The 27,542-nt window shown below is 44.1% G+C and overlaps 2 protein-coding genes across 4 annotated transcripts in view; one reads left to right on the top strand and one right to left on the bottom strand.

The window, feature by feature from the left end:
* Positions 1-2,121, top strand: part of unc5cb (unc-5 netrin receptor Cb) — a 105,812-nt gene extending 103,691 nt beyond the window's left edge. For all 3 annotated transcript variants that reach the window (XM_047569630.1, XM_047569629.1, XM_047569628.1), the window contains one exon: positions 190-2,121. In XM_047569630.1, the coding sequence (XP_047425586.1) occupies positions 190-349 (160 nt within the window). In that variant the 3' untranslated portion in view covers positions 350-2,121. The remainder of the gene's footprint in view (positions 1-189) is intronic.
* bmpr1bb (bone morphogenetic protein receptor, type IBb) overlaps positions 1,445-27,542 on the bottom strand; it is a 52,273-nt gene continuing 26,175 nt past the window's right edge. Inside the window, exons 5-15 of the mRNA XM_047569640.1 lie at positions 16,569-16,910; positions 7,818-7,977; positions 7,086-7,188; positions 6,841-6,943; positions 5,396-5,492; positions 5,157-5,301; positions 4,721-4,913; positions 3,940-4,237; positions 3,675-3,847; positions 3,452-3,582; positions 1,445-3,156 (exon numbers count right to left, since the gene is read on the bottom strand). Of these exons, the coding sequence (XP_047425596.1) occupies positions 3,031-3,156; positions 3,452-3,582; positions 3,675-3,847; positions 3,940-4,237; positions 4,721-4,913; positions 5,157-5,301; positions 5,396-5,492; positions 6,841-6,943; positions 7,086-7,188; positions 7,818-7,977; positions 16,569-16,671 (1,632 nt within the window). The 5' untranslated portion in view covers positions 16,672-16,910 and the 3' untranslated portion in view covers positions 1,445-3,030. The remainder of the gene's footprint in view (positions 3,157-3,451; positions 3,583-3,674; positions 3,848-3,939; positions 4,238-4,720; positions 4,914-5,156; positions 5,302-5,395; positions 5,493-6,840; positions 6,944-7,085; positions 7,189-7,817; positions 7,978-16,568; positions 16,911-27,542) is intronic.

Genomic DNA, 27,542 nt, shown 5'->3' with positions numbered 1-27,542 from the left:
TCAGGATGTGAAAACCAATCAATTGTATAGTTATTTTGGCATATTTTGCTGTGACAACCTATGAAAGTCATACAGTATATTGACAACACTTGTATGTCTTCATTTGATTCAAGTACACTTATTTGTCTGTGTTAACCCTCTTTTTTTCTAACCTGCACCTTTTTGTTTTGTCACAACCTTTCCATTTAGGTATCTTAACTACTTCGCCACCAAGTCCAGTCCCACGGGAGTGATCCTGGACTTGTGGGAGGCGCAGCATTTCCCCGATGGCAACCTCAGCCGCCTTGCCCAGGTACTGGAGGAGATGGGACGCCACGACAGCCTTGTTCCGTTTGTGACTGAGCACTGACATCTGCCCACGAGGGAGCGTGACATTCCAGAAAGGAGGAGGAGGAGGAGGTGGAGGATAAGGAGGAGGAGGAAGAAGGCACGAAAAGGAAAACAAGAGTGGGAGACCCCCAAAAGCAGGAAGAGTCATTTGGCATCCTTATGACAAATGCACGTACACGCTCTCAGATGTGTACCCTCAAAGAACAGACAGAAACAGCGAGGTCTACTCAGCCGTGACCCAGTTAAACATTGGCAACAAAGGGTGTAAAAACTTGGAAAGTAAACAAGAATCTCTCTGCCAGTCATTTCTCTGGCTGATCCCCTCTCTTTCTCTCTCTCTCTGATACGACGACTTGATATTCTTGGCTCCGGTTTCCTTGGAAACAGCTGTCCGGTTATTTGGATGGACTGTGTGAGATACACTCACAGCGTACAAGAGTTAATGACACAATATCAGAGGTCAAAGGATCAAAGGGGGAAGACTTGGACCAGAGGACGTATCTCTCACTCTCCAAAATCAGTCTCCATAGCAACCCCATGGACAAGTATGTGTTCTGTGATAACATAGTATTTAATAATATGCCTATTTATACATATCTCTCCTTTTTCTTTCTTTTTTTTTAATTTTATGCTGCCTGGTAGTGAATCCTTTGCAGTCTCCACTCATTTTGGTTCCGCTCTCATGATGTTTTGACTGTATCATAGCACCACCTGGTGGACACCTGGTGCAGTGACTTATGCTGTCAGCCTCTTTTAAAAGTGCAGAAAGAAACCAGTGATGTAATCATTTCACACTTTCACTGTTGCTGTTGTAACGATTAATAGCTTTTTTTTAATTATGTTATGTGTAATTTTTAATTTCAATAATGTGTGTATTTTTTTAATTTGATTTTTTAAAAGTCTTTACAATGATGTTTCTTTAACTTGTACGTTTTTTGTTTTTTTACCTGATCATTTGACTAATTACACCAGTCTGTCTCCGCTATAACAGAGAGTGATCAAGACGATTTTTCCCACACTGAGTAAAATGTATGACTAATCTCGATGAATTGTGTGCTGTTTAAGATGATATCATGTACATGAAAGACGCCAGGCAGAGAGAAGAGGAAGAAACTATGGAAAAGGGAATGAAACAAGTATATTTTTGTAGGACCAATGCAACTGAAAACAATTGCTTTTTACCAAATAATTGACATACAATGTTTGAGATTCAATTTAATACACAAGCGGTCATCTAAATATTGTCTCATCTCAGTTATGTGTCATTTCACATGCTCCGGATTAACAGATCAACATTCAGCTGTGCTTTTGGACGATAAAGGAGTTTTAACTCAGACTTTGATGTTTATACATTAACGACAGAAGCCATTAATATTCCACTTACACCAATTCTGTGCATAAAAAAAAGAAAAAAAAATGCGATAGCTGTCAATGCAGCGTTCTTTAGAAACAACAGCACTTGTGGCAGTTCAAGTGTTCTTGGTTCTTCTTCGTTTGTTTTTGTATTTTATTCAATGGCCGTCGTCCCAGTTTTTTGTAAAGTCGTCTATGCAAACTTTGCATCCTTTTGAAACAATCTTCACATTCTTAGTGGGCTACCCCTTCGCATTCCCTAGTTGTTCTTCAGCTTCACAATTATTACTGTGTATAGTGAGAATGTGGCCCGTCTGTTTCTGGCACTCATGATGATGTCCCTCGCAACGGCTTGCATTTCATCTGTCAAGTTCATGTACAAAGTGTAAGAAAGAATTTTTAAGACTAATAATAAATTATATTTATATGCAACATTGACAACGGGGCGCGATTGTGTTTGATTGTGTAGCACCGATCTTACGGTGGTGTTTGACAGTATTTATTTATTTATTTATTTTAAATCAGGGAATGTAATCCAGTTCATATACTGTGATTAAATAAGGCATACTGGTGGAGTGGGTTAACACCCAGCATGGACTCAGTTATTAGATTTCAGCTCAACTTTATACAAATGAACTGTGACTGGAAGGAGGAGACGGTGAGGGAGCATTGGTTAACAGTTTTAACCAATTTATTACTGAAAATATAGCGATAGATACTATATAGAACAATCCTGATTCAGCAGGAAATAGTTTTATTAATATAGTCTCGAACAGCTCAATAATAATAATAATAATAATAATAATAATAATATAATAGTAATGTCTTTGACAATGAGATCACTGAGCAATGAACTCCACATTTCTTTGAGTTGACGCTTGACAAGAAAACACACACAAACACACAAAGGCAGCCGTAGCAGTGCAAAAGACTGCCCGTATAATACTGCTGCATGGCTTTAGAAGAGCAGAGCAGGGGCTTCCTCTGTTCACGACTGATCAGAGGGATTTCAGTCCTCTCCTGCGCGGCCTGGACCAGAACCACTCAGCTTTCACGGAAAGCACGTCCTGAGCACTTTGTCTGAGGCGGAGGCGTCTCAGACAATGGGAGGGCGCCCCCCTCCCACCCCACCCTCCCTCATATAATAAATCTTCTCATTTCTCCGGCTCCGCTGCGACCGCCGTCTGCATCACTCATCCTCGCTGTCGGTTTTCCTTTGTTCTGTCAGTAGGTCTCTATTTCTTTTTTGCCCCCCCCTCCCCTTTCTTCTATTGGCCAGTGTAAGGAGCCCGCGCCAGTGGCGATGACAAGTCTCTGGGTGATGAGCGAGTCTCTAGCGACTCTTTGTCACAGCTTGATGTCTTGAGACTCTAACATCTTCACAAGCGTCTTCTTCACCCTCAGGGCGGTGAGGCGGCAGGTGGGGTTGTGGGCCCAGCACTCCGACATCAACTTTCCCATTTGTCGTAGACACTGAAGAAACAAACATGTCAATATTAATAGTGTTTCATACAGTTTTACTGTGTGACAAGCGGTTTATTATTAGTTAAAAGTAGGTTTGTAGCTTTAAAGAAATATGTATAGGAAAGAACCTGTAAGTTTTTTAGTCGTGAGAATATGTGAGTTACTTGCTCTGCAGATATAAAGGAATACTAATCAAATACACTAGTGGGTTTGCGGCCCTTAACATTAGCTAACATTAGTAAACATTAGATCGTGTATGATGTATTAATGCATCATCCATTGGTAGAAAGACATGAATGAATACCTCATCACTGCTCCAGCGATTGGCAAATGAAGGCCTTTGTTTCTTAATACAGACAACTTCTCTCATGTCCTCATAGGAAGGATCAGTGGGCACCAGATCATGATAGGGCAGCTGATACTCTTCCACAATGCCTGCAGGAAAAAAAAAAAGAAACAGAAAACTGTGTGAATAACCTCTGGAAGATATTCAGATATTCTGCAGTTAAAATCATTTTTTTTCTGACCTCCAGAGATGCAACGTCGGGTCATCTCCCAAACGATGAGGCCGAAGCTGTACATGTCAGCCAATATGAACGACTCCTTGCACCTCTTCAGGGTCTCGTCCAGCACTTCAGGCGGCATGTAGCGCTTCGTTCCGACTCGTAGGTTGGACGGGATGTCTACTTCGTTTGTGTTACTGATGCAGGGCAGAGAAACCGAGAAAGTGTCAAAGAAATTCTGTTTTAAACTGCACTGTAACGAGCGTCTACATGAGAGTCTGAAAGGTACCTGTTGAACTTGACGGCCAGCCCCAGATCTGCGATACAGCTGGACCCGTTCTTTTTCACGAGGATGTTTTTGCTCTTCAGGTCTCGGTGCGCGATCGCCGGCTTGCCCTGCGTGCCGTAGATCTCGGTGTGCAGGTGACATAGGCCCGATATGGAGGAGTAGGCCAGCTTCAGCAGAGCCTTGACGTCTAAGGTGTTGGACTTGAGGTAGTCGTATAAGGATCCGTTCTCGTGGTAGTCCGTAATTAGGTAGAGCTGAGTCCACGAGCCGGTACCTTTAATGTCGGCCGCTATGAAACCTGGAGACAGGTAGCGGGGATGAAAGGATTGAGAAATGAAAAAAAAAAACTTAGCATTTGTATGCTTCAATGCTCAGTGGACGGGTTTATCTGTAACTTTCCAAAGCTGACAGTCTACTGTCATTTGGTCTGTTGCGGTGGCCTGAAAGGAGCTGGGCTTTGTACTTTGCACAACTCTTTCGAACAGCACACATAAGAAGTCACCGAGATCACAAATCCTCCAGCATAGAATTACTTCACATTCCGAACAAATTTTGCTAATGCAGGAGGAGGACGGGGATGTTGAAGTGATGAGTTGCAGATCAATAGCAGGGCAATGCAGGAGCAACCTGAGCGCAGAGCCGGAGGCTTGAAAGCACACCATGTACTGGTACTTCACTGGCTACACCTTTTTATATATATATATATATATATATATATATATATATATATATATATATATATATATATATATAAATTTGACACACTCTGATATAACCTCACCCAATATATTGTCATGTCTCATCAGGAAGGTCTGATAGATCTCAGTCTCCCTGAACCAGCTCTCTTCCTCGGTGGTGAAGAAGACTTTCACGGCCACTCTTTCCCCCCTCCATTTGCCCATCCAGACTTCTCCGTATCGGCCTTTTCCGATCTGCTTCACCATCTGAATCTGCTTGGCGATGGTGCGCTGCACCTGGAAAAAGAAATCGATTGTGAAGAGAACATTTGGATTTAGTATGTTGATTTCAAGAGAAACGTATGCTCCAAGATCATTAACCCTAACATATTTTACCTTAAATCTAACCTTAAGGTTGTAAATATACATTTAAACAGTATTAATGTAAGGTAGTTTTTAATGTTAACCCTTTTTATCCACATTTAGATGCAAAGTGTGGACTGTTGCTGTTGAAGCAGATGTGTGCAGAGTGTCTCTTACCATTAGAGGGAGTCCTGACCCAGAGCCAGACCCGATGCTGTGAGAATGCTCTATCAAGTCCCTCAGAGACTCCCCAGGGGGAATGCAGGCCTCATCCTGCTCCAGGTCGATACTGTAGCGCGGCCGTGACTCCTGCCGTTTATATCTAGCACAGAAAGGTTTAGGCGTAACTTTTTCGTTGGGCGAACATCGGGGAGTGTGGATTTGTTGACAGTGTGCGACTGAGGTAAGATTCTCACCTGAAGTAGCAGAAGACAAGGATGATGCCGAGAATGATGCTGCAGACTGTGACTGAAATGAAGAGAGCCATGTACTGGATACTGCGGTCCACATAATCTAAACAAAGAAATGTGACACATAATTTAGAGGTTACTTTTAGCATTATTAAACACTGATAAACATTAATAAACATGAATGCTGCAGGCGAGTCATTTGTTCATCGCTATCAACCTGCAGCATCTTATTAATTTTCATTGGAAGGGACAAGCTTTTCCCCTTCCTTCCACCCTGAACCCTCTCCAACCCCCCGTTCTCCCCCTCTTTCGCAGCGTGTTATCGATCACATCCCCCCTTCCTGAATTCCACATATCAGGTGTCACCCTGACATCGCTACAGAAACCCCAGAGGCCTGAAGCAGCTTTGGGGCTCTAGCCTTTCTGCGACGGTCCTGTCAATCAGGCACACACGCGAACGCAGACGCCTGCACTCTGGAGATGCCGCGCGCACACACACACACACGCACGCACACACGCACACACACACACACACACACAAACACATAAAAGCTTCAAGGTTTCAAGTTAAGTGAGTTTTTAGGTATTTTTTCCCAAATTAACTTAATCGGATGAGACAAAATTTATTAATAAATATAATTATAATCCTAACACTCTACTGTGATGGTTTCGAAACTGACCTGTTTCAAATTTTAGACTGAAACGGCCCTTTAGTGTTCTAGTTGAACGCTTATCTTATGCCAAAGGGACCAATGTTTCAGTATTTTAGGCTGCTCTGATGATAAATCCTGGTTTATTTTTACAACTTATCCCATCCTACAGATAATGTTGCCATGTCCTCTGGTCACAGAGAGCGTTACGGGCCGATCAAATGTGTCCAAGCGTGTGAAAAACTGTTGCTGGGCAGTCAAATCACTCTTTTTTCCTTTCTTTCTAACTGGCCCGACAAATGAAGTGTTTACAGGAAGGGTCAAAACGAGGTCTGTGAGGCTCTGTGGAGGCGTGATGGCGAGCGTATGTGACAGAGTCTTTGAGTGAGATACATGAAGAAAGAATGTGCGTGCGTGCGTGCGTGCACGCCTGCATGTGCGTTGGTGTTTTGCGGAGTGACAGATGGACAGATATCTCACATCCGTCCCAAGGCAAGAAACTCAAGCAGGCCCTGGGGAGAGGCTGTCCTTTTCATTAGAGGGTGAGAGAACAAGCCAAGTCTGCAGGCTCTGTTTCACCTGCCCCTCTCTCTCCCTCTCTCCCCGCGTCCCAGAGCAGCATGTGCCACTTCACTCCAGCACCACACTGTGGTTTGTAACAGTTTAAACTGTCACTACCCATCAGCAGCCCAGCGTGGCCTGAATGAGCTCGCGCTAAAAGCCACTCGCGCTTTAAAATTGGGGCAGTATTTCATCGTGTGAGAAAGCCTGTAAGGAACAAATGTATGTGGCGTGCCTCACCTGAAGTCATGAGTGGAGGGAGAGTGGGATGCAAGTCTCTGTTGCAGTAGTCCTGGTCGGTGCAGCACTCGAGAGCTCTCCTCGAGCGCGCATTCCACGTGTCCTTTTGACACACACATACACAAATGTAAGCATGCATTTCTACATGACATTTACGAAGGCAAAGCAATGATATTTACACTTATTCCTAATTAAATTTTGACTGTTTTCCCGCAGAGACATGAACGCTCACGCGGCAGACTTACCCTGCATTGGAACTCTGACCCGGCCAGGCCCAAACAACCTGCAGTGAGCACAGCAAGACCCCCCTCTTCCTCCTCCACCATGGTGAAGCAGTATCCGTCAGTCCTAGCAAAGCACACGCAAACCACCACATACATCATTATTACTGGTTTCCCTGGTGTTGGCTTTGGCAGTCAGTGCCGTTTTATAAAATCCGAGTCCAAGTATATCCTTATTTACACTGCCGACTCCAGTATCTGCTTAATAAGACAGAGCTATTTATCCCATAAAACCCAGATTATTTAAAATGTGAGAAAAAGGGGATACTGGCAACCATTTTTGAAGTGATAAACTATTGTTTAGCTTCGTTATTTATCAAGCTTTTCCTTGTTAAAGATTTGCAAATTAATTAAATTAAGAATTTTATGAATTTTCATGCGCATGGGTGGTAATTTAATCCATGAGCAGACACTGATTTTATGACATTTTTATAAATTAAACAATGTACTGATTGATCCAGAACATGGAGATTAGGTGCTAATATGAATAATTAGTAACTTAAAACAACAAGTTACACACATAATTTAGAAGCAAGCATTAATAGGATGTGCCCTAAGGGAACTGTGGGATTTTATATAAGAATGCAGCTCATTTGTGTACTCCTGATCAGGTAATTGGAGCTCTTTTGCTCATTATTTTACGTTGGCCTTGTTTCTCCTGTTTGTGAGCATGCAAGAGTGTGTACTCCGGCCTACATGCAAGTGTTGTTGACGGAGTCTTCGGGGCAGTGGTGGTAGCAGTGGCACCAGAGCATGTTCTGAGCTAAAACCGTGGCTGTGCTGCTTCTCTCCTCTGTCCTTCGCTCCGATCCTCCCTTCCACCCGTTCTTCAGTAGCATGGTGTCCAACATGTTGGCTGGATAATGATAAAGAGAGCAGAGAGAGAGGATGGGTTTTAGCGCTGCGGCATCTGGCCAAATCATCTGGCTGCAGCGCGGCCATGAGAGTAAAGTTCAGTGAAATCAATGATTGAATAACTGCCCATTTAAAGCAATAAATCAGAATCCGTGCAGTTGCCGCGCCGTTACCATGGCAATGCAATCCACATAAAAGTGTGAATATGTACTGATGAAAGCATCCCTGCTGTTCTGAAATTTGTCACTGCATCTGCATTAGTTCAAAGCCTAGAATTACACTATTCACCAAAAAGACCTACACATACAAGTACTGGTATATGTCTGTAAGTATGCATAATTTTCACATGTATGTATTATAAGTATATTCAGGATAATCTATGTGCCGCATGTGGTACATTTAAAAAAAAAAACTTCAGAGCCTAAGCATAATAGTATCATATTTTTCATTTTCATCACCGTTGCAGAACAAAAGAAACTCAAATTATTGAATTAAACTGGTTGAAAAAGCCTATGATTGGATGCAGGCTGCAAATATTTGTTAATATGTATATAGAAACATATGCACTGACAGCACGTCAGCTGTCATATCCAATCACGAATGTATCTTCAAAGGGAAAAAAACATATATAAAAAATAGCATTAGCAATAGCAATAGCACAACATTATATATGTTATCAAATATGCTCTACTGGACAATGTTCTACAGAAAATACACTCAGCTGAGACAAACCAAGTGCAGTAAGAATCCAGATACTACTGTTCTGTAACCTAATACTCAAAAATACATTATAAGCGTTAAAGGTCTAGTGTGAAGTATTTAGTGACATCGTGCGGTGAGGTTGCAGACTGCAACCAGCTGCTTAATCCCTCCCCCTCTGAGGAGAGTCTAGTGGGGCAGCTAAAAGCGTAAAATGTTTCGTTTGTCCATTCTAGGCTACTGTATAAAGAAGGAGGTCCAATATGGCAGACTCTCTGGGCTCCTGGACTCATCACTGTCCAAGTATTGTTCTAATATTATATAATCTAATATTAATAATCTAATTCATAGTATGCATCTGACAAATAGCGGTCCAAATTCTTAGCCTGACTGTTTTATCGAGCATGCACTGAGATGAAACTTGTGTGGACATGGATGTATTTTGCAGGCGGCATAAAGTTAAAAATTACAGAGAGGCCGTGCTCCAGAGTCTGTACTGTCTGAACTAACAAGTATGCAAGTCTGATGTTTGCGAATTAAGTATTATTAAATATCCCATGAAATATTATTTTCAGCCGAGTCATTTTTTTGCTAACTCACTGTTGATTTTTACATTCCCAGTACTTAATGACAATTAAGATTATTGTACAATAAAACCATGTTAAATAGATATACAGTATAATCTTCTCTTTTATCCCGACTGCAAAGTAACTGGCGATCCATACAGTCTATTGGTGTATAATAAAACCAGCTCTGACAGCAGCTCGTCCCTGAAGACCTCTGTGGTCAGAGAGCCGAACTGTGTTGTGCCACACTTGATGGATGCCTTCCTCTCACTCTCTGTCTGATTCCCAGTCCCTCTCCTTCTTCTGCTTTCGTCATTAGAGTACCGACTGCGGGTCTTAAAGTTACCCAGTTATGTATTTGCTTAGAGAATCTTTCAGTGCACATTTACACCTTTGTCGCACGTGTCAATCAAATCCACAGAAAGCTCCCCCTTGACCAGTTTTATTTTAATAGGTGTAAGAAGATCTAAGCAGTGCAATGGCCTGAAAGCCAACCAGCCATTGAAATAGGACATGAGTAATCCTCCGGAGGGCTATGTGATGAAAAGGCTAAATCAGAGTGCAGTATAAACACAGTGACTGCTCTTTAAGTGGTGCTCGGCGTCCTTTCAACCTAATATGTGTTGTTGTTTCTGTCTGAGGGGAAGTCTGTGGAGGTGTTAAGATCCTCCCTCGCAGTAACATTGGTTCGGCTTGATCCGTACCACAAGTATGCAAAAACACAAGACACGAATTTGGTACATTCAGTCCAAGTCAGCTGTTTTATTTAACGTTTATACTCTTGGTAAATGAGGCACGGGTTACAGGCTAAGCTCAAAGCAGTGTTTAACCTCCATAATAGCATCTTCTTCGAGCTTTGAAGGAGCTACTTTCAAAACAAATGCATGCAAAGTCGCACTTCATTTGATCATTCTCGCTTTTATAAGGTGCAATCTGTGCCTCGACACCCCATCCACTGCAACAACAGGAAGTGCAAAAGGAGATGCATAAAGTATAAAAGTTCTTTATTTACAGTATTCTCATGTATTGTCATGTTTAACACGAAGGTCTTTGCCCTGTAAGTCATGCATTGTTCACCACAGAGTCACCGTACGCTCAACAGACTATTAAAAGAGGTTAAAAGTTGCAAACACAGTGGGGGCCCTAAGGCTGAGGCCATATTTATTACAAAAGAAAGCACATCAATAGAGGAAAGCAAAAATAAAAGAGATAGATACAGTTATATATTATATTAGATGGAAATACACCATATGTGCCCATTGTCTGTCATACATGTACAGCATTCACTTCACTATCTCTGTCCTGTACACACACACTATGCACAAACACAAACTTGCTGTGTCAGCTACGTGGCCCACTCAAGGTCACCCCGAAACCTGATCCGCACCCCCACACATTCCACAGGCTGCTCCTCAACACTGACACAAGGCTACACACAAACATCCTCTGAGCAAATCGGAGTGCCAGCAACGGCGAAGCGAGCGTTCCAGCTGGAGAACCTTCAGTCACAGCTCATCACCATCATCAGTGGCACTGAATCTCAGGGCACGTCCCAGCTGGATTCCGCCTTCTCCAAATATATCTGAATTAGTGACGGCAGTTCATCTACTGCCCTTTAAAACCGCATCTCTCCTCTCATTTTCCAACTCTGTGGCTGCACACTATCAGTTTGGTTCGTGACTCGTCCTCCTTTGTGTTTTTCATGGGGATAGCCGAAGCGTGCCTGTGAGCTGTGTATTATTCCTGCATTGGTATTAACGACACATTTGTTTGTTTTTTTTGTTCGGCTCTTACTGTTATTTTCCACATTTTCATTGTTGCAAATGGTCTGTTCTCACTGACTTCTAGAGGTATTCCTGTCTATGAGGATATTTTTCATGTGGACTTGAGTGGTTTTCAAGAGCTTAGTCATAGCAATTTTTTTAGTGTATGTCACAAAGTATCATGCACCACCAAGGGTCAAGGACACCATAAGCAACAGGAACGAGAACTACTTCCATTAGTTAATTTTATGATAAGATCAGTGACGTACAAGGTACAATGTAACAAGACACTTTTAAACTGAGTCATCTAAGTATGTTAAAACATAGAGGATCTTAGTGAATGCCTTGCGGTACACCAGACTGGAAAAACCGTAAAGTGTGCAGCTGTGCCATATGAATGCATTGTTTTTTTTTATTTCAAATTATGTCTCATAAATGTTGGATCTATTATATCTTATAATTTAAAAAAATGATTTTGATGAGCTGGAACCGAATGTAGTCTTAATTGACTGTCAGCTGCCTTATTACACCATTGATTGAAATACATTCCGACATCAGACAGACACTGGCGGTCAGTCTTGGAAATCAATGCAGGAAGAAAATACTCTCGTTTGCCTGGAATGAGATTATACAGAAATGTAAACAAGGAATTTTATGTCCTGAATAAATCTTTGCAAGAACAATTAACAAGAGCAGACATCACTAGACAATACTACAGGCATTTAAGCGCTGAGCTGCGACGCTCACACAGACTGTTCCCTGTTAGTCATAGGCACAGAGGAAGACACGAGAGAATGAGTAGATAAGTTACTCCAGGTGGTCATAATAAATCACCTCCTCAAAGGAGACATCTTCCCCAGTGTCTCCAGCGTGCACTCTGACCCCGAGGGGGTCACAACCAACCTGCAAAGGGGCCATACATCCTCCTCCACCCGACCGTTGCACCCTCATTCCTCTTAGCCTCCTGCAGGCTTCAAAGGCCTCTGCCACATAAGGCACTCACACATGTGCACATATTGTACGCGCGTGCACGCGAATGTGTCTGAGGAGCGCATTCCACGCCATCTCCCCCCGCTCCCCCGCTACACCCACATCAAGTCATCTGTTTCAAACGCGCAGCTTCCAGCAACCTGTTTTCTGTTTACCACTCTTGGCTGCCTCTGTGATTGTCACTGCGAGGCTCCCTTTGCTTCAAGCAGAAAATGCCACAACAACTTTATGGAGGGAGACCTGCTCCACATCCACACCTCTGTAAAAAAAAAAAAATAGTTCCACTGTTGGTGGAGGTTCGCACTGGTTGCACAGAAAAAATGTTGCACGGGGGTGTGACTACGGCGAAGAGATGCTATATCCACAACAAAATACTCAAACACAGACAGGAGTGTACACAGACAAACTGACAGATTTATTCACCGCGGATGCCAGCAACAGGGACACACTCGCACGGCATAACAGGGCCTTACTAATAAATCTAAAAAAGATCTTACAAAAAAATGTTACCGAGGAGGATAATTGAACCATTATGTGTAAGACACATTATTTTCTTTAAAATATAAATCTCGCAGAATTCCTGTGATAACAAAGGGTCAGCTCTGTATAAAACTGCAGCACAGTTTACATATCTACAGTTTTAAGTCACCCTTTCTTACAGATTTATGCATCACAGTTCCATCATCTGTACTTCAGACTGTGCTGCTTTAAAAATCATACAAATGGAAAAAAGGGCTTGACTGCAACCCGGACACACACTTACTCACGCACGAGATAGATGGACAGAAAACAGGTGTAGATGCTGGCAACACAGGAGCGCGTGCACCGCTTGTCGCACTCATCTCAACGCACCGCCTAGATCCCGTCTCATATTTTTTAATATTGTCCACCCGCAATTCCCATCCGACCTCGCTGCTCCTCTATCCGTCCATGTGGTCTGGACTTACTGGAAAAAGCCACAAGCCACTGAGAAAGGCTGGGCTTCATTACAGCCACGCTGAGAGAATACAACCATAGCGGCACCACAATATGTCACTTTACCCCACAGTATCAGCTGTGCCAAAAAAAAAAAAAAATACCACGAGGGTTCTGTTGTTCCACTCAAGGTTGTTCAAGGTTCCTCGCAACTTACAAATACACTTGCTGTAGCATTAATTACTTGATTGTACCATTTTTTTTTTTTTTTTAGCTTTCGTCCCGAGAGTTAAAGTTAGGAAGGGATAAATGTCACTTTCATATCTGCCTGGTAAATACGAAGGCAGGGCCAGCTTGCATAGATTAACACTAAGATTGGAAACATGGGGAAATAATACAGCTGGAATGTGTCCAAAGGTCACAGTATCCACCTGCCACTACCTCTACAGCTCATTAATTAACGTGCTAGGTTCCTGTAAGCAAATTTTTAGGAGGTATTATATCAGTCTCTGCAAAAAATTGGGTAAGCATATTTTCCAATGCACAAGGAAATGTCACTATTCAAAAGCTAGAACACAATGATGTTTAGCAGTCCCTCACAAAAAGTAGTAGTCAAAAGCTTCTAAGTGGCACAAGGCTGATACACCAATCTGCCACAACACTACAACCACTGAGAGGAGAAGTAAATGACACTGAACATCTTGTGAGAATACAATGATCTGCATGGAAACTTTTGAACTTGACATTCATGTGGATGGTACTTAGACATGCATCACTCTCCTAGCAGCCATCCCCAGCAGGATGCAGCCTGACACAGGCTCACACACCAAAACAACAATTAAAAAGCAAAACAAAAAAATAACATGAAAAACAGCACAAGTTGTTGACCTGGCCTCCAAATTCACTAGATTCCAAACTGATCAAGTTTCTGTGGGACACACTGGAACAAGTCTGATCCACAGAGGCCTTTCCACTCAACCCGACTAATAGCACCACAGGACACCCTCAGAAGGCCCATGTCCATTCTCTGATGAGTCACAACCGTTTTTTGGAAGCACAAGGGAGACCTACTTAATGTTAGGAAGGTGGTCATAATGTTATGCCTGATCGGTGTGTATTAACATTGCACACATGAGCAGCTATAATGCTAACACACACACACACACACATACACACACACAACTTTTCCTCCCAGGCCTGAGCGCTGGAGCAGCACATCTGCCTGGGGATCAAATTCTGTGTGGGGGAACCGTATCCACATCCTGACAGGAAGCGGTGCACAGAAGGCTGAAGGAGCCCCCGGTCCTGCCGAGGACCAACTGCTGCTGTTTTGTACCACTGGACCGCCACGCCACACTACACTCCGACCTTCCTCCACAACACTCCAAACACGTCTTCCAAAGGGTGTATCAGCGCTGCATGGAACGTACAGGTTTTGTGAATACACTTAACACATTTAGTCGCGTGCCACTAATTCGCAGAGCAAACAGAATAAAACAGCTCCTGCAGAAGATCGTGAATATTCTGTTTTTCCCCTTTACACAACTGAAGCAGAGCCACAGAAGAGAAACACTTGTTGATAAAGACAAAACCAATACCTGTGCTCCTAAACACACTGACATTTTCAGGTTTTTGAGGTTTGCTGCAAATAAAATAAATAAATAAATAAATAAAAACTACTTGTAAAGCACCTTCAACTCTTCAAAGGTTTTGTCGTTTTGAAGTGCATATCAGTGCTGCAAGCGATGGACCACAGTGGGTTTGTCACTGTACACCGGCTAAACAGGGCTAGGACTCCTCTACTTTCCGTGAACCTCTCCAGCTTACAGAAACAGGTGGCAAATTGGCCGTGCTGCTCAGATTTACGGACAACCTCCCACGTGTTTAACTCATTTGGGCGACCTTTAAAAGATCAGATCACAGAGGGAGGGGAGAAGGTAGCCGCCGGCTGACGCACTGGGGCGAAGGACCGAACAGAGGGAACGCAAGAGGCCAACAACCGCAGAAAAAGCATGAAAAATGTCAGCTCGGAACTTGATTTTTTTTTTTATTTAATACATGCCTGTCTGCACTGCCAGGAACGAGCAGAATCTTTGTCGTCCATTGTCTAATAATGCAGCTGTGCTCAGATGTTACTCTCCTGTGGTGTTAGTTTTTATCTGAATTCCACTCCACTCCATCTTCCCACATGCTTGATTTCTGTGTGGCTCGTTTGAGCCTCACCGAGTTTAAACTCTCGTAGCCCCGTCTGCGCAGAGAAAAGCAAAGGAAATTCTCTAAAGGAGCATTCATCAGCAGCTGAGGTATTTCATGACCAACTGTGAAAGTTGCATTCAGTCCTGAGCCACACTGTCAGTATGGGATTTTTACAGCTGGTCTTCAGTTTTGACACATTTTCGGCACAGAGTGGCTTTGTATGGCGGTTTACTTTAAAGTGTGTCCTAAGCTAATTGTACGCACACCAGCCACAAAAAAAAAAAAATCATCAAACACGTTTCTGTGAATATGCTGCTAAATGTCTGATCCGATAAGAGTAAGAAACACACACTCCGAATCGTGTTTAGCGAGACAAGGCCAAAACACTTTAACTAGGCTAACAAATCAAAGTCACACACCAGAAGTGACATTTAAGGGAAACCCAGTCACAGCTGCGAGTCATACGCTGAACATTTCCAGACCATCCCTTTATCGCAGCATTTATAAACATTGTGTCAGTGTGAGTGTGTATCTGGTTTAACAGCTTGACACCGATGTGTTTTTTTACTGAGTGTGAACCATTAAAAGGATAACTGCAACTAAAATATTGTTTCCACAACAGATTTGGTGCGTGGATGACATTGATTACTGGGCGTACAAAATGTCAGAAAACTGGAAATCCAGTCTTTCGAGAAGTCCAAGATTGTATCCTCACATAGCCAATAACGTCCCATTGCTTTAAGAGTTCAGTTCGGTATCGTGAAAACCAAATACATGACTGAATTGTAAAAACAAATGCAGATGAATTTTATGCCAATTAGAGGAATTTTGAGATCATAAATTTGTGTGTGTAGTCAGCCTTTCCCAGAGATTAATTAATATTTTAAACAAAAAAAAATTAAAAATAGGAAGTGCCAAAAAACATGATTATGTTGACTGACCATCTTCCTTCTTTCCTTTCTTTCATCAGACCAGAGCAAATGCACAAGTGTCACCTTCTTAAGGGTGGGATCTCGCCGACCCTGCCGGCCTGTCACAACCTTACGGGGCACCGTGACACTGTTGGCATTCTTCGTAAAAGACAACTGGCTGTCCATCTTCAAACAATTCAAAACATGAACGGGGGGTCTGGACAGGGAGAGGGGAGGAGGGAAGGGAGGAAGGGGGGGAGGAGGGGGGTTGGCAAGAGGCTTGCTGGGAAGGGACAGATAAATGCGCACCCGTTCTCATGGTAGCCCCCCCCCTCTACACCCCGTGGAGATCATAATAGCTCGTGCTCATCATAAATACCACAGGGCAAAAAATAGACGGACAACCTCACCGGCGAAGCTCCATCAACCTGTCAGCTCGTGATGCCATCAATAAAAAAAGACGGGCTTCCAATTCGACTGGGTCTCCCTTTCTCAGAGCACAAATATGAAAAGGAAATAACGTGACATGAAGGTAACAGACACAGCACTCACCGTCAGACCCGCAGGTCAGAGATGCTAGTCCAGTCACCAGGAGGACAGCCTGCCAGGCCCACTCCTGGGGCAGGCACACCGCCGCCGCTGCCGCCACCACCATCCTGCCGGCACCAACTTCCTTCCAATCCCCGAGGCGCTGCCACAACGAGTCGCACCCCGCGGCAACAAGGCAGAGGTGTGAGTTTCTATATCCTTTCGTGGAAGAGAGTCAACCCCTCTCTCTCTGCGCGCAAGTGGTTTCCTCCGTGAGCGGCTGCCACTCTGCCTCTGCGCGCTCTCAGGAACTTCCCACAGCTCGCAGTCACCTCGCTGCCTCCAGCACTACTCCACACTGACAGCCTGGGAGAGACAGACATGGAGAAAGAAGAGGGGGACAAAAGAAGGGGGAGGAGGACGAGGAGGGGGAGGAGGAGGAGGAGGGTGTTACTTGGTTGCTCTCTCACTGTGCTATTTGTCCAGCCCTTTCTACGGCCGCTCCGCCACAGAGGAGAACAGCTGAGCATATCCACACATGCCCTCCGTCTCGGGCCGCGCAACCCCAACACTGGAAACTCTGCCATCACTCACGCGCAGAGAGGAGAGTGGAAAGAAGAAGAAGAAGAAGAAGAAGAAGAAGAAGAAGAAGAAGAAGAAGAAGAAGAAGAAGAAGAAGTAGAGGGTGAACCGGGGGCCATGGACGCGTACGTGAATGAGGTGTGAAAGGCCAGCGGTGAAAGCATTATGAACTGTCGCCACCGGCGCACAATCCAGTCGCACAGCACGCCAAGAGGGACACCAGAAGCTGCAATAAGAACCGAGCCCGATGAACTCACACGCTCAGAGAACGCGCACGCACAGAAGAGGGTAAAAACCACCCGCCGTCAAATGCCGCGAGTCAGAAGAAAACAGGAGCTCAGAGGTGTCTGATGAACGGAAGCAAGAACACAGAGAGAGAAAAAAAAAAAAACTTGTTGTTTGTTGTTAGGTTATCCAGCCTGGTTCTTGAGTTTCGTGTGAGCCCTTGTAGAAGAAGTGCAGACATTAATACCGTTAAACTCTCGACAACAGAGACAATAAGAAGTGAGTGAGCTGCGAACGCTTAGCTGTTGTATTCGCATTCCAAGAAATCCAAGTTACTTAAGTAAGTTTTGGTGTGCGTGTGGTATAGACGCTTTCAAAATAAAAGTCTCCAACGGTATTCGACGCAGCAAAAAAAAAAAGTCCAACCTCCCGACAACCCCGTCTTGACATAATGTGTGTGTAAGCAAAGCTGCAGGCACAGGTGCTGTATGAATGGCAAGGGCCAGGCATTAATCTGTAACCAAGAGTCTGGTATTAAAGTTGAGATGTGGGCTGAATCCCACTCACTTGCTCATGTGAGCCTCCGTGTGTGTGTGTGTGTGTGTGTGAAGAGGGTGAAAACGCAGCGGCTTGCCGGGCTACAACGGGGATCAGGCCATCACACGTCAGGTGATTAGAGGTGATTAGAGCTCACACCTCCAGGCACCGCCACAACTTTGCAACTTCACACTAATCCGGCGCGCGCACACACACACACACGCAAACATACAGGTTGAAAATGACAATGGGGAACACATTCCAGCGGTGAAAGATTTATGCGCGCTACAAGTTAAGAGGATTTGCTAAGCTGTTGGACGGATTACGAGTCTACCACGGCACCTATGCGGATCGTAAACATCTCCGCTCCGAATGAAATGTTTGAAAGCGCGTGTGTAAGGGCCTCGCGCGAAGCTTTTTCCCTTCAGGAAAGAGAGGCTTCACTCCAAATGGTGGAGGGAAGGAAAACATGGCGGTGCTAAAGCAGGGTTGGAGAAGGCACACAACAACAACAACAACAACAACAACAACAAGAGCCAAATGGGCTTCTCCACCCCACACCTGTCCCCTCTTAAAGTCACACTGGGTGGGAAGTGCAGCCCCCACAGGGCACGTCTCCCCTCTCCAGTAGGCCTATAGCTGTCACTCCAGATTTGTGCAGCACTGTGTATTACACGCGATAAGTCAGCCTATTCTGGAGCACGGGTGCATGGGGAGCAGTGTGAATGGGTCAGCGCACCTCACACGCCCTTCTGCGCTCCATCAAACGCCCAGCGTGGAGCCCCTCCGGACTCTAAGGCAAGCCCACTCAGCCCCAAAGGCCAAGGGATGTGGAGGAGAGGTGGAGGGCGAGGGGGGGTTTCCAAGAGAGCGAGGAGCTCTGTAGGTGGAGGTCACACTGCCACACAAAGGGGTTGAAAGTGGGGCAGACTGGTTGCAAGGCCCATTTTCAGTCAAATTAACTCTTCCCTTCCCCTTTCTCTCCCTCTGCTAGTCAGAATTTAAACTGCAGAGCACATCCGTCATCACGCACATAGTTACGAGATGATTAATACATTAATAGTGCTGGGATCGTTCTGTCAGTGCGTCATGCTCATTCTGTAAAACCACAACGTGGGCTGTGGCTGCAGTGAGGACTAGTCACATTACACCTGGAGATCGTAGTTTGAACCTCATTCACCTGAACGTGCTTCAAGATAGATCTTGGCCTACGTGGACTAAAGTTCAAAATATAAATTATCCTCCCACTTTTGTGACATTGCAGCACTTAATAATTAGATCAGATCTGTTGAAAAGGTTCTGCTAGATTTTTTTTTTTTTTTTTTCTTGGCTACAGTGTGATGCCATTTTGGTCCAGAGGACACAATGTGAGCCGCAGGTCAAATGGCATCCACCGGTCCAAAAATACCCGGGTGATGATTCAACACAGATGCGCCACGACACAGAGTTAGTCCCAAAACAGATCCAATCAGGTCCAATGGAAAAACATGAAATCATGTGTAAAAAAGCTGACACGCCGTTCACGTGTACATATCGCGAATCGCACAACACTTTCTTTTCCCGCACACTTCACCAGAGAGAAACCGTAATTGGAAGAATAGCAATCCCGGAACACAGTATCCATTTCTCTTAATGCATGCATTGTTACAACTCTCTAGCTCCCTCATGGACAAACTCTGTGCTCACCACCCCTTTCCTGACAATAAGCGCAAATTTTACATCACTGTGCTCCAGTAATGTTTTGTTTTTTCAAGGCTACGATTTCACAGTACACCAGGCGTCGTACTTTGATTTGAGTGGGAGGGATGCGTGCAGACTATCTGAGCGAGACCTGAGATTACTTTCAGTTTGCTTTGCAGATTCTGCACCCTCCACGTTCTGCCCTCTAGCAGTAGGAGATCAATTAATGCAGCTTGGTTGTTTGTAATAATCTGTCTCCATTTCATAACGCAAACATTTCTCTTATGAAATAGAGACCTCGCCTTAATACTGGCACTAGCACGACAACGCACCATGAAAACGAGTCACGTTTTTTATTTCAGAAAAGGACTTTAAAGCAGAGAACATCACACAGCGAGAGGACCGGGATGGATGACTGTGAAGAATTGCCGCTAACCTGTGAAACAAAAAGCCGTGGCAGAACACAGATGATGAAATTACTCCGGGCACAGATGGAATGCGTATCGAGAGCGGCGTTTTTCGGCGGCCGGGCCCGGGCTGACCCTCAGCTCTGTGAAATTAGCAGGATTTTCAGGAGCTCAGCGGTAAAACGGCTGTCATAGAATCCTGGAAAGCAGTTTATTACCGTGGCAACGCAGCTGTCCTCCCCAAATGGTCCAGTCGGGGTGCAAAAGGCGAGAAAGCGTGACGCTATCTTCATCATCCAGTGGGACGAAGATCAGCTTGCTTTCTTCGACGAAGAAGAGGAGGAAAACGAGCAATGAATTTTATTTGACTGCTCTCATCATCAAGTCAGCAGACTAAGGAAACAAAGATGTGTGACATATAGCAACCAAAAAAAGATTTACATTGAATTTCAAGTAAAAAACTGCACAAATCCATATGTTTTGCAGTTCATTTTTCCCGCTCTACTTGAAACTAGAGAACAAAGGGACAAACTTCAAGTATCCATCAAAATGTGGACGTCTATGTTTGTTTAACCAAGAAGTCTGGTTGGGATTGAAAAAAAAAAAAAAAAAAACTCAACTCGGGAGTAGATACAAGGTTACATCTAAAAAAAAAAAATGACCAAAGCCAAATGTCCTTCCCTACGAGTAATTTAAAATGTATTAAAAAAGTGAAACTAAAATAAAAATTAAAAATTGCAACCGACTGCTAATAACCTTATCTTCTTCTTTTTTAATATTTAAAACTGTAGGTAAGATGGATATAGACCAATAAGACCCTTATAAATAATAAAATGTATACCAGTGCTTAAGTCTATAAGCGGACAGGAGAAACCATCAGACATTTTAAAATGTATAACAAACCCCAGCACCCCACGGGGAGCAGCATCCAGAATGGGTAAGCATTTCAAAGATGCCTGCATGCTGCATGCTTCATGTACTCTCTCCGTAATCCAACATACATAAATGTGGCATCAACAAGTCTTCCTGGCTTTAAAGATTAGGTTTCGTGCTAAAGTCTCTACTGCCAGATTCCAGATTTTTCACCATCTGCTCAAAGCGTGGCGTAAAACAGACAGATTCATCAATTACAACTCCTTGATATTTATACTGAGATGCAGACTCTGGTAAAGTGATGAGAGACTGGAGGTTCAGCGGCTTTGATTAATCATCTGAAAACAGGAGTTTTGTTTCTGCATTCAGATGAAGCCATCAGACCACATCTATACGGACTACGCAGACAGTGTAACACTATATAATGACACGGTGAGGTCCATGCAGGTCCCCCGTAGAGCCTCGGCTCTCCAGTGAAAGGAAGGTTCTGATGAATATTCAAGATTCCCACGACAGTAGGGCCACATCACTCTGCTGAGATTGACGCTTTGAAGTCCTCAAAGAACGCTGAGGGGGAAGAAGAACGGCATTCATGGAGAATGAAAAGGCCGTCACAGCAAGATTCTGCCTCCTTCCCCTCCTTCTGTCTGTCACGCTCGCTCTTTCTCCCGCCGTCTCGCCGTGATGCTGCATGTGATGCTGGGAAAGAACTGAGACGCAAACACGTCTGTTGAATCGCTTTCTCTGACAACCCAGAAGGGTTTCAGAGATGATCAAAAGTTTCAAGGTGAATGCGAAGATCTGCTTCAAGAAAAAACGGTCGCATGTCTCTGCGTTTCGTTTTCGATATGACCTGTCTGACGGAAAACTGCTCGTAAAATCAGTTCTCTCCGTTCCACCTGACAAAAAGAGAACACAATGTATCCACGCCACTAAATTTACAGCATTCAAAAGTACATAAAGATGCGCCGTGTAAAGGTGGTAATTAAGTCTGTTGCAACCACACAGATGTTGTCAGGTAACTATCTGAATCAGACTGTAAATGTCAAAACCTTTGTGATGCACGTCAACGTTTCACTTCGCACGAAGATACAGCCAGGGATTACAGTGGAAATTTCACACACTGCCTTTTATGGGAAGGCCATGCATGGGATATGAGTAAAAAGATGTATCACCGTATCATTATTATATCGATCTTAATATGTAAAGATTGGTAAAATACAAAAAAATGGTAAATGATTTGTCTCTATTAAACAGTGACTTAAATACATGGCAACAAAGGCATCATTTAAATGAAAGTCTTAAAGTCTTTTAAGTTTAAAGTTTAAGTTAAAGAATTTTAAAGTTAACTTTTTTGCTATCAGTCATACATAACAATGTTTCGGTGTTAGTATTAAATAACTAAAAACGCTAAAACATATGTTGGCGTACAGTAAAACTCCAGCTTCAACAGTTACAAACAAAAAGCATTCATATATGTTTGACTACATCAAATGAGCCCAGAGAATGGTTTTCTAACTGGAGCTCACTCCATTGTACACGTTCTCCAGACGGATGAAACGGCCAATACAGGGCAATTAAATTGATAATGATCAACACGATGAAGACACGCCATCTATCTAAAAACTGCACAACTGTAGAGTATCTGTTAGTCGGACAAAAGAACAAGCTATAAATGGCCAGATCTGGTTAAAACAATCTTAGCAGGGGCCTCCATTGTATCCCAAAAATACTTGATCAGGAATTTGGAGGCCGGGTCAATGCTTGTGCTGTTTTTCCATGTTTACTTGAGTTGTTCCTTAACCGCTTTTGTGCGAGTGCCTGTGTCAGGCCGCATCTTGCTGAGAACGGCGGCTGTCATAAAGGAGTGGCAGCGCCATGGGGTGGGGGTGCCTGGTCGTGTCTACGCGTAGAAGTACCATCCACACAAATGCCAGGTCCAAAAGTTTCCCAGCAGAATTGTACATATGTAACATGACGGTCAGTGTTATTTACTTCTCCTGTGCATGGTCGTAATGTTATGCCGCAAGATGGAATCAAACCTGCTCCACTGCAACGAGGACTTCAGTTTCAGTTTATGGCGGCACCCATTCAGCCAGGTAAGGTTGTCCTGAACTTTAGGTTCTCCTGCACCGGCTATGTGGCTGCTGCTTAGTCAACTGCAACACTACAAGTTAGCAACTCTTCTATTTTATAATTTTGAATTGAATTTTACTGCTTCCAATTTCTTCTGACACTTTTTTGGAACAATTTCTCGGAGGGCTTCATGGTTACTTCCACCAGAACAAACATCTACTTGCAAACTGTTGCCACAGTTACCTTGAACAAATAATCCGATTACGGCTTTAAAAAGTAACTTAGTTTACTGATTACTTGATTTCAAACTAAGATAGATTACAAGTTTTTTTCCTCCCAAGTTTTGACCTGGAGACTCTAACCTTAACCTCTGACCCTTCGGCCTCTAAGCTGAGCCTCTAACCACTACTCCAGTGGCTACATTCCCAGCTCGAAAAAGTTCATCTCTCTCCTCCAGTCCACTGTTGTTCGCGCTTGTGTCGCTGTGTGGTGTTCCACGTGACGCAAGAGGAAAGCAAAGATATGAAATGGGAAAAACAGTAATGTACAGTGACTTGGATTAGTAACTTAAATCTGATTACCGATTGAGAAACAGCAACGATTACTCGTCACTGGAAAAAAGTCGGTTACCAACGCGTTGCCACCATCGCTGAGACAACACAGCGCCTTCCCGTTTATTTTCCTATCTGCAATGTTACTGAAAACACATGTTCCGCATCCTCCTCCTAATCTTCTCTTTCACATTCAGTAAAATACCCTTTATTTCTTTATGCCACCGAACAATTGTAGTCGACTGTGGTTCATAATAGCAACAAGTAAGCAGTAATTTCAGGTAAGCTGGAAGATCAGATTTCCACATAAAAATATCTCCTTTTCTTCGTGCCCACTGATGTGGCTCCCTTCACGATGACCTTATCAAATCGCTTGGTACAAAAAAAATGTTGTAATCTCTTTCTATCTGGCTACTAACACCGAAGCCAACTGAAAGGGTGTGATTACAACAATGCACAAGGCCCTTTCTGTGGGTCAGCCGGGGACTGCACCTAAAACGCACCTGTGGCTCGGGTTTCAGCCGCGGCCGCAGCGGTTAGCAAACAGCTCCGCGGCTTCACAGATGGATTCCTTGTAAAGAGGTGTCCATCTGGATCCGAAGGTGCCTTTAAGAACTGTTTTTCCATGGCGGAGGCAACAACACGGGCGTTCCAAGAACAGCAGAGTAAAATCCTTCCCCTCTCCCTCCACTTCTCCCCGTCTCTCTACAACTGGAGGTCACCGGGCTGGGATCTCGGCGGAATACGCCTTCTTGCTTTTGTCAGCAGACCTGGCTGCCAGCAAGCCATGCCTCGCTTAATTTTCTCACAGCTCTTTCCCAAATCATTCGCTGGCCACTTGATCACTTTACCTTGGCATCTCACCGTATGTACTAACATTGCAGACACACACCAACCAAAAGAAACATTTAGTTGAAATAACACCGAGTCGAGGTGCCTAACCCTGTAATTAATCATTCTTCCTTGCAATGACTTAAAATAGGCAACATTTTCACAGGTCTGACACAACATACTAATGTTCCCATTTGCACAAAGGACATAACGAAAATCAGCCATTCTCTGACATTCCAACCGCTCGCAGAAACTTGATGAATCACAATACTCTGCAAACTAACGATCGCGGGGAGCAGGTGCGCTCAACTCAAAGTGAAAAATTAGTAGAGATATTTCAAACGTGGCCTTTGTGCAGCGGGAACTGGGAAGCCGAGGCTCTCCCTGCCAAGTCATCCAGGAGCATTTAATGAAGGGATTGTTGCTGCGTGTCCGCCGGGCTGCGTCGGGCGGATTCTGCAAAGCAAAGGGTCTAATTAAGGAGTTCCTCTGACGGTCAGACGAAGCAGACAGCGGGGGTCGAGATGCTGGCCCGCAAACTGGCTGTGACCCTCACACCTGCCTGGTTGAATTACCGTGCGAGGCGTCCACCGGCAGAAGCCGCTACCAGCAAGGATCCAGCCTGTAGGAAACGTTACCACATACAAGGAAAAGACAACTAGACCCAGTCATGCTGTGCGTATTCATGATGCCTTTTTATACATAAATGACGTACGTCGGTACCTTAAAATCTGTACGAACGCAGAGGAATAAAAGACGAAGTGAAGCGCCGCGTGTTTTTTTTGATGACAGGCAGACTTTTGGAGCGGTGTAAATTTCCTTCCGGAGCACATTCGGGGGAAAGAGGTGTTTTGACTGGTATAACGCAGAGAACCTTGACATTAAGTGAAGCCTGGCAGGCTGCTAGGGGGCCCCATAACTGAGTGTGTCAAAAGTTCATGCCCCTGCTCCACCACTCCCCTCTGCAAAAACAGAAAGATTGTCTAGAGTGAGCTACGGTCCGCCACAAAAAAGACTGATCGCCACGGGCCGACTCCACCTGTCTCTCGCCCCAATTAGTCGTGCAAGCCGCTCGAGCGCTAAATAACCGGGAGAGGAAGACGCAACGGGGTCGGAGAGGTAAAAAAAAAAAACTCCAAGAAAAGAGTGGGCAAAGGAGGAAGCATAATTCTGGGAGAAGATAAGATACCGAACATGAAGCTAGTCACCCATTAGCGCTCGCTTCCTTTAAAGTTCACAGGGGGCTATAATTACAGGCAAATGGTTTATTTCCCATATCACATGCTCTTTAACGAGCGGTAATTGTGTGTGCATTGAGCCTGAGTAGGAATGTCATACCAAAGCTGCGGGGGGATGTTAAATGAAGAGATCAGTTTGGACAACAAAGTATGCGCCAAATCTGTCGAAAACAATATAAACAGCAAAGTGTGAACCGGAGGTTGCGCTCGCGAAGAAAGCTCGCAGCCAAATAGCACTGTCACCAAACAGACGGTTAAGCTAATTTAGCCGGTGAGCAAGTGAACTGTTTTGCTTTTAAAATGACTTCATCTGATAAATGATTTAGTATCAGATTGTATGTTTCCATAAGAGTCAAAGCGGTTTTCATCAGCGCTGAGACACAATTCAGTGCGACCTCAAGTAAATAAGGCTGTCAAGACAGAAAGATAAAAACATAAAGATAAAACCAGGAGAAAGTGCAATACGCTGCAGGGACGTTTTCCAAAGCTGAATTTTTTAATTTTTTGCACCTAACGTAACATAGCTTTCAGCCACGCCAGAGAAAGGAGGCACCATCACAACATAAAGGCTGCAATGTAAAGCACTGACTGTATATCTGGACAAATAAAAGCCCTGCACACAATTTTTTAAGATGTTTGCACAATGGATCATTTTTTAGCATGGTCCCTGCCTCTGGCTGTAGCAGCACACGGAGGAATGTGTACAGCCCAGCCCTTTGGAACCGCTACCGGATTGCATTTATGCACCTCTCTACGGACTAGTTGACACAGACAGGTGGGGTTTAAATGGCAAATTAACTGCCCATAGATGCCCCCAGAAAGAATCTGTTCATTAAGCCAGGCGCTCCCAGCCATTGTGATTAATGATGTTTGGACAAATTTTACTTTTAGTGCTTTATAATTCGGAGGGAATTAATAGAGGGTGCCAGCCCACCGCAATTCGGTCAAGCTACCTGCTCTGTGTCGCTGGAGTGTGATTGAGAGAGAACGCAGGGCCGGGTGCAGGAGGGAGGGGGAGAGCGGGAGGGAGTCCGCTGTGCATATTTTCCGTGTGCACCCAGAACCCCTCCCGCGGCAATAGTGCTGAAAGCTCTTTTGTGTGTTTGTGAGTGGTGTGAAGGCTGGAGTGATACAAAATACGCCGCTGCAGTACAACCGCGTGGTCACTAGCAACATTTAAAAGGCAAATCCGGGCTCAACTCAGGTGTCTTTCTCCATCGTGTAAAGACAGCTTATTGCACATTGATGAGAGATTCGACCTTAGACCCGTGCAGAGCTCGTAAAAATAAAACCAGGGAATGTAAATGCTCCAACAATCCAAACCTTTCAGCCTTGTTTAGAAAGCGCTTGATGATCAGCGTCATTTATCGTGGAAACGCCTTGAGAGGCTAAGTACTCATTCACACAGCAATTAAAGACAACGAAACGGAGAGAAGGAGATAAAAAGATACAATTACCATAATAGCCCCCTTAGCACACGACCGCCACTTATTGAATTAAGTCAATGACTAAATGAGTAAATGAAATGAGGTGTTTATCTGGATAGGCAAGGGCACACGGTAGCTGTGAATCTCACAGCTGTGGCTTCGAGGTGAAGTCCCATTTCCATGCTGCAGCAAATCAGGCACACTGACCTTTTGCAAAAAAAAAAAAAAAAGCAGCATTTTCCATCTGTAACGGTTCAGTAATGACACACTGAGCGGAAAACACAATACAGGTAGAAAATAGTGGAAGCCCACAGTGCAATTTTAAAATGTCAAAAAAATAAAAATAAACGAATAAAGTGCAAACCAGAAAAACAAACAAACAAAAAAACTGTGCTACTTTCTTAACTCCTAAACGACATACAACCAAACGCTATTTAGTTAGTCGAGGTGAAATAAGAAAGGTACTGTAATATCTGTGGCCATTTATGCATGGCCTCCAAATTGACTAGATCCCAAACTGAGTAAGGCTGAACCACGAAGGCCCCTCCCCTCAAAGGACCCAAGGACCACC

Source organism: Mugil cephalus, chromosome 19 (assembly GCF_022458985.1).
Source record: "Mugil cephalus isolate CIBA_MC_2020 chromosome 19, CIBA_Mcephalus_1.1, whole genome shotgun sequence".
Lineage (NCBI taxonomy): Eukaryota > Metazoa > Chordata > Actinopteri > Mugiliformes > Mugilidae > Mugil > Mugil cephalus.
The sequence above is the reverse complement of the archived record's forward strand: the minus strand, read 5'-3'. Positions and strand labels throughout refer to the sequence as shown.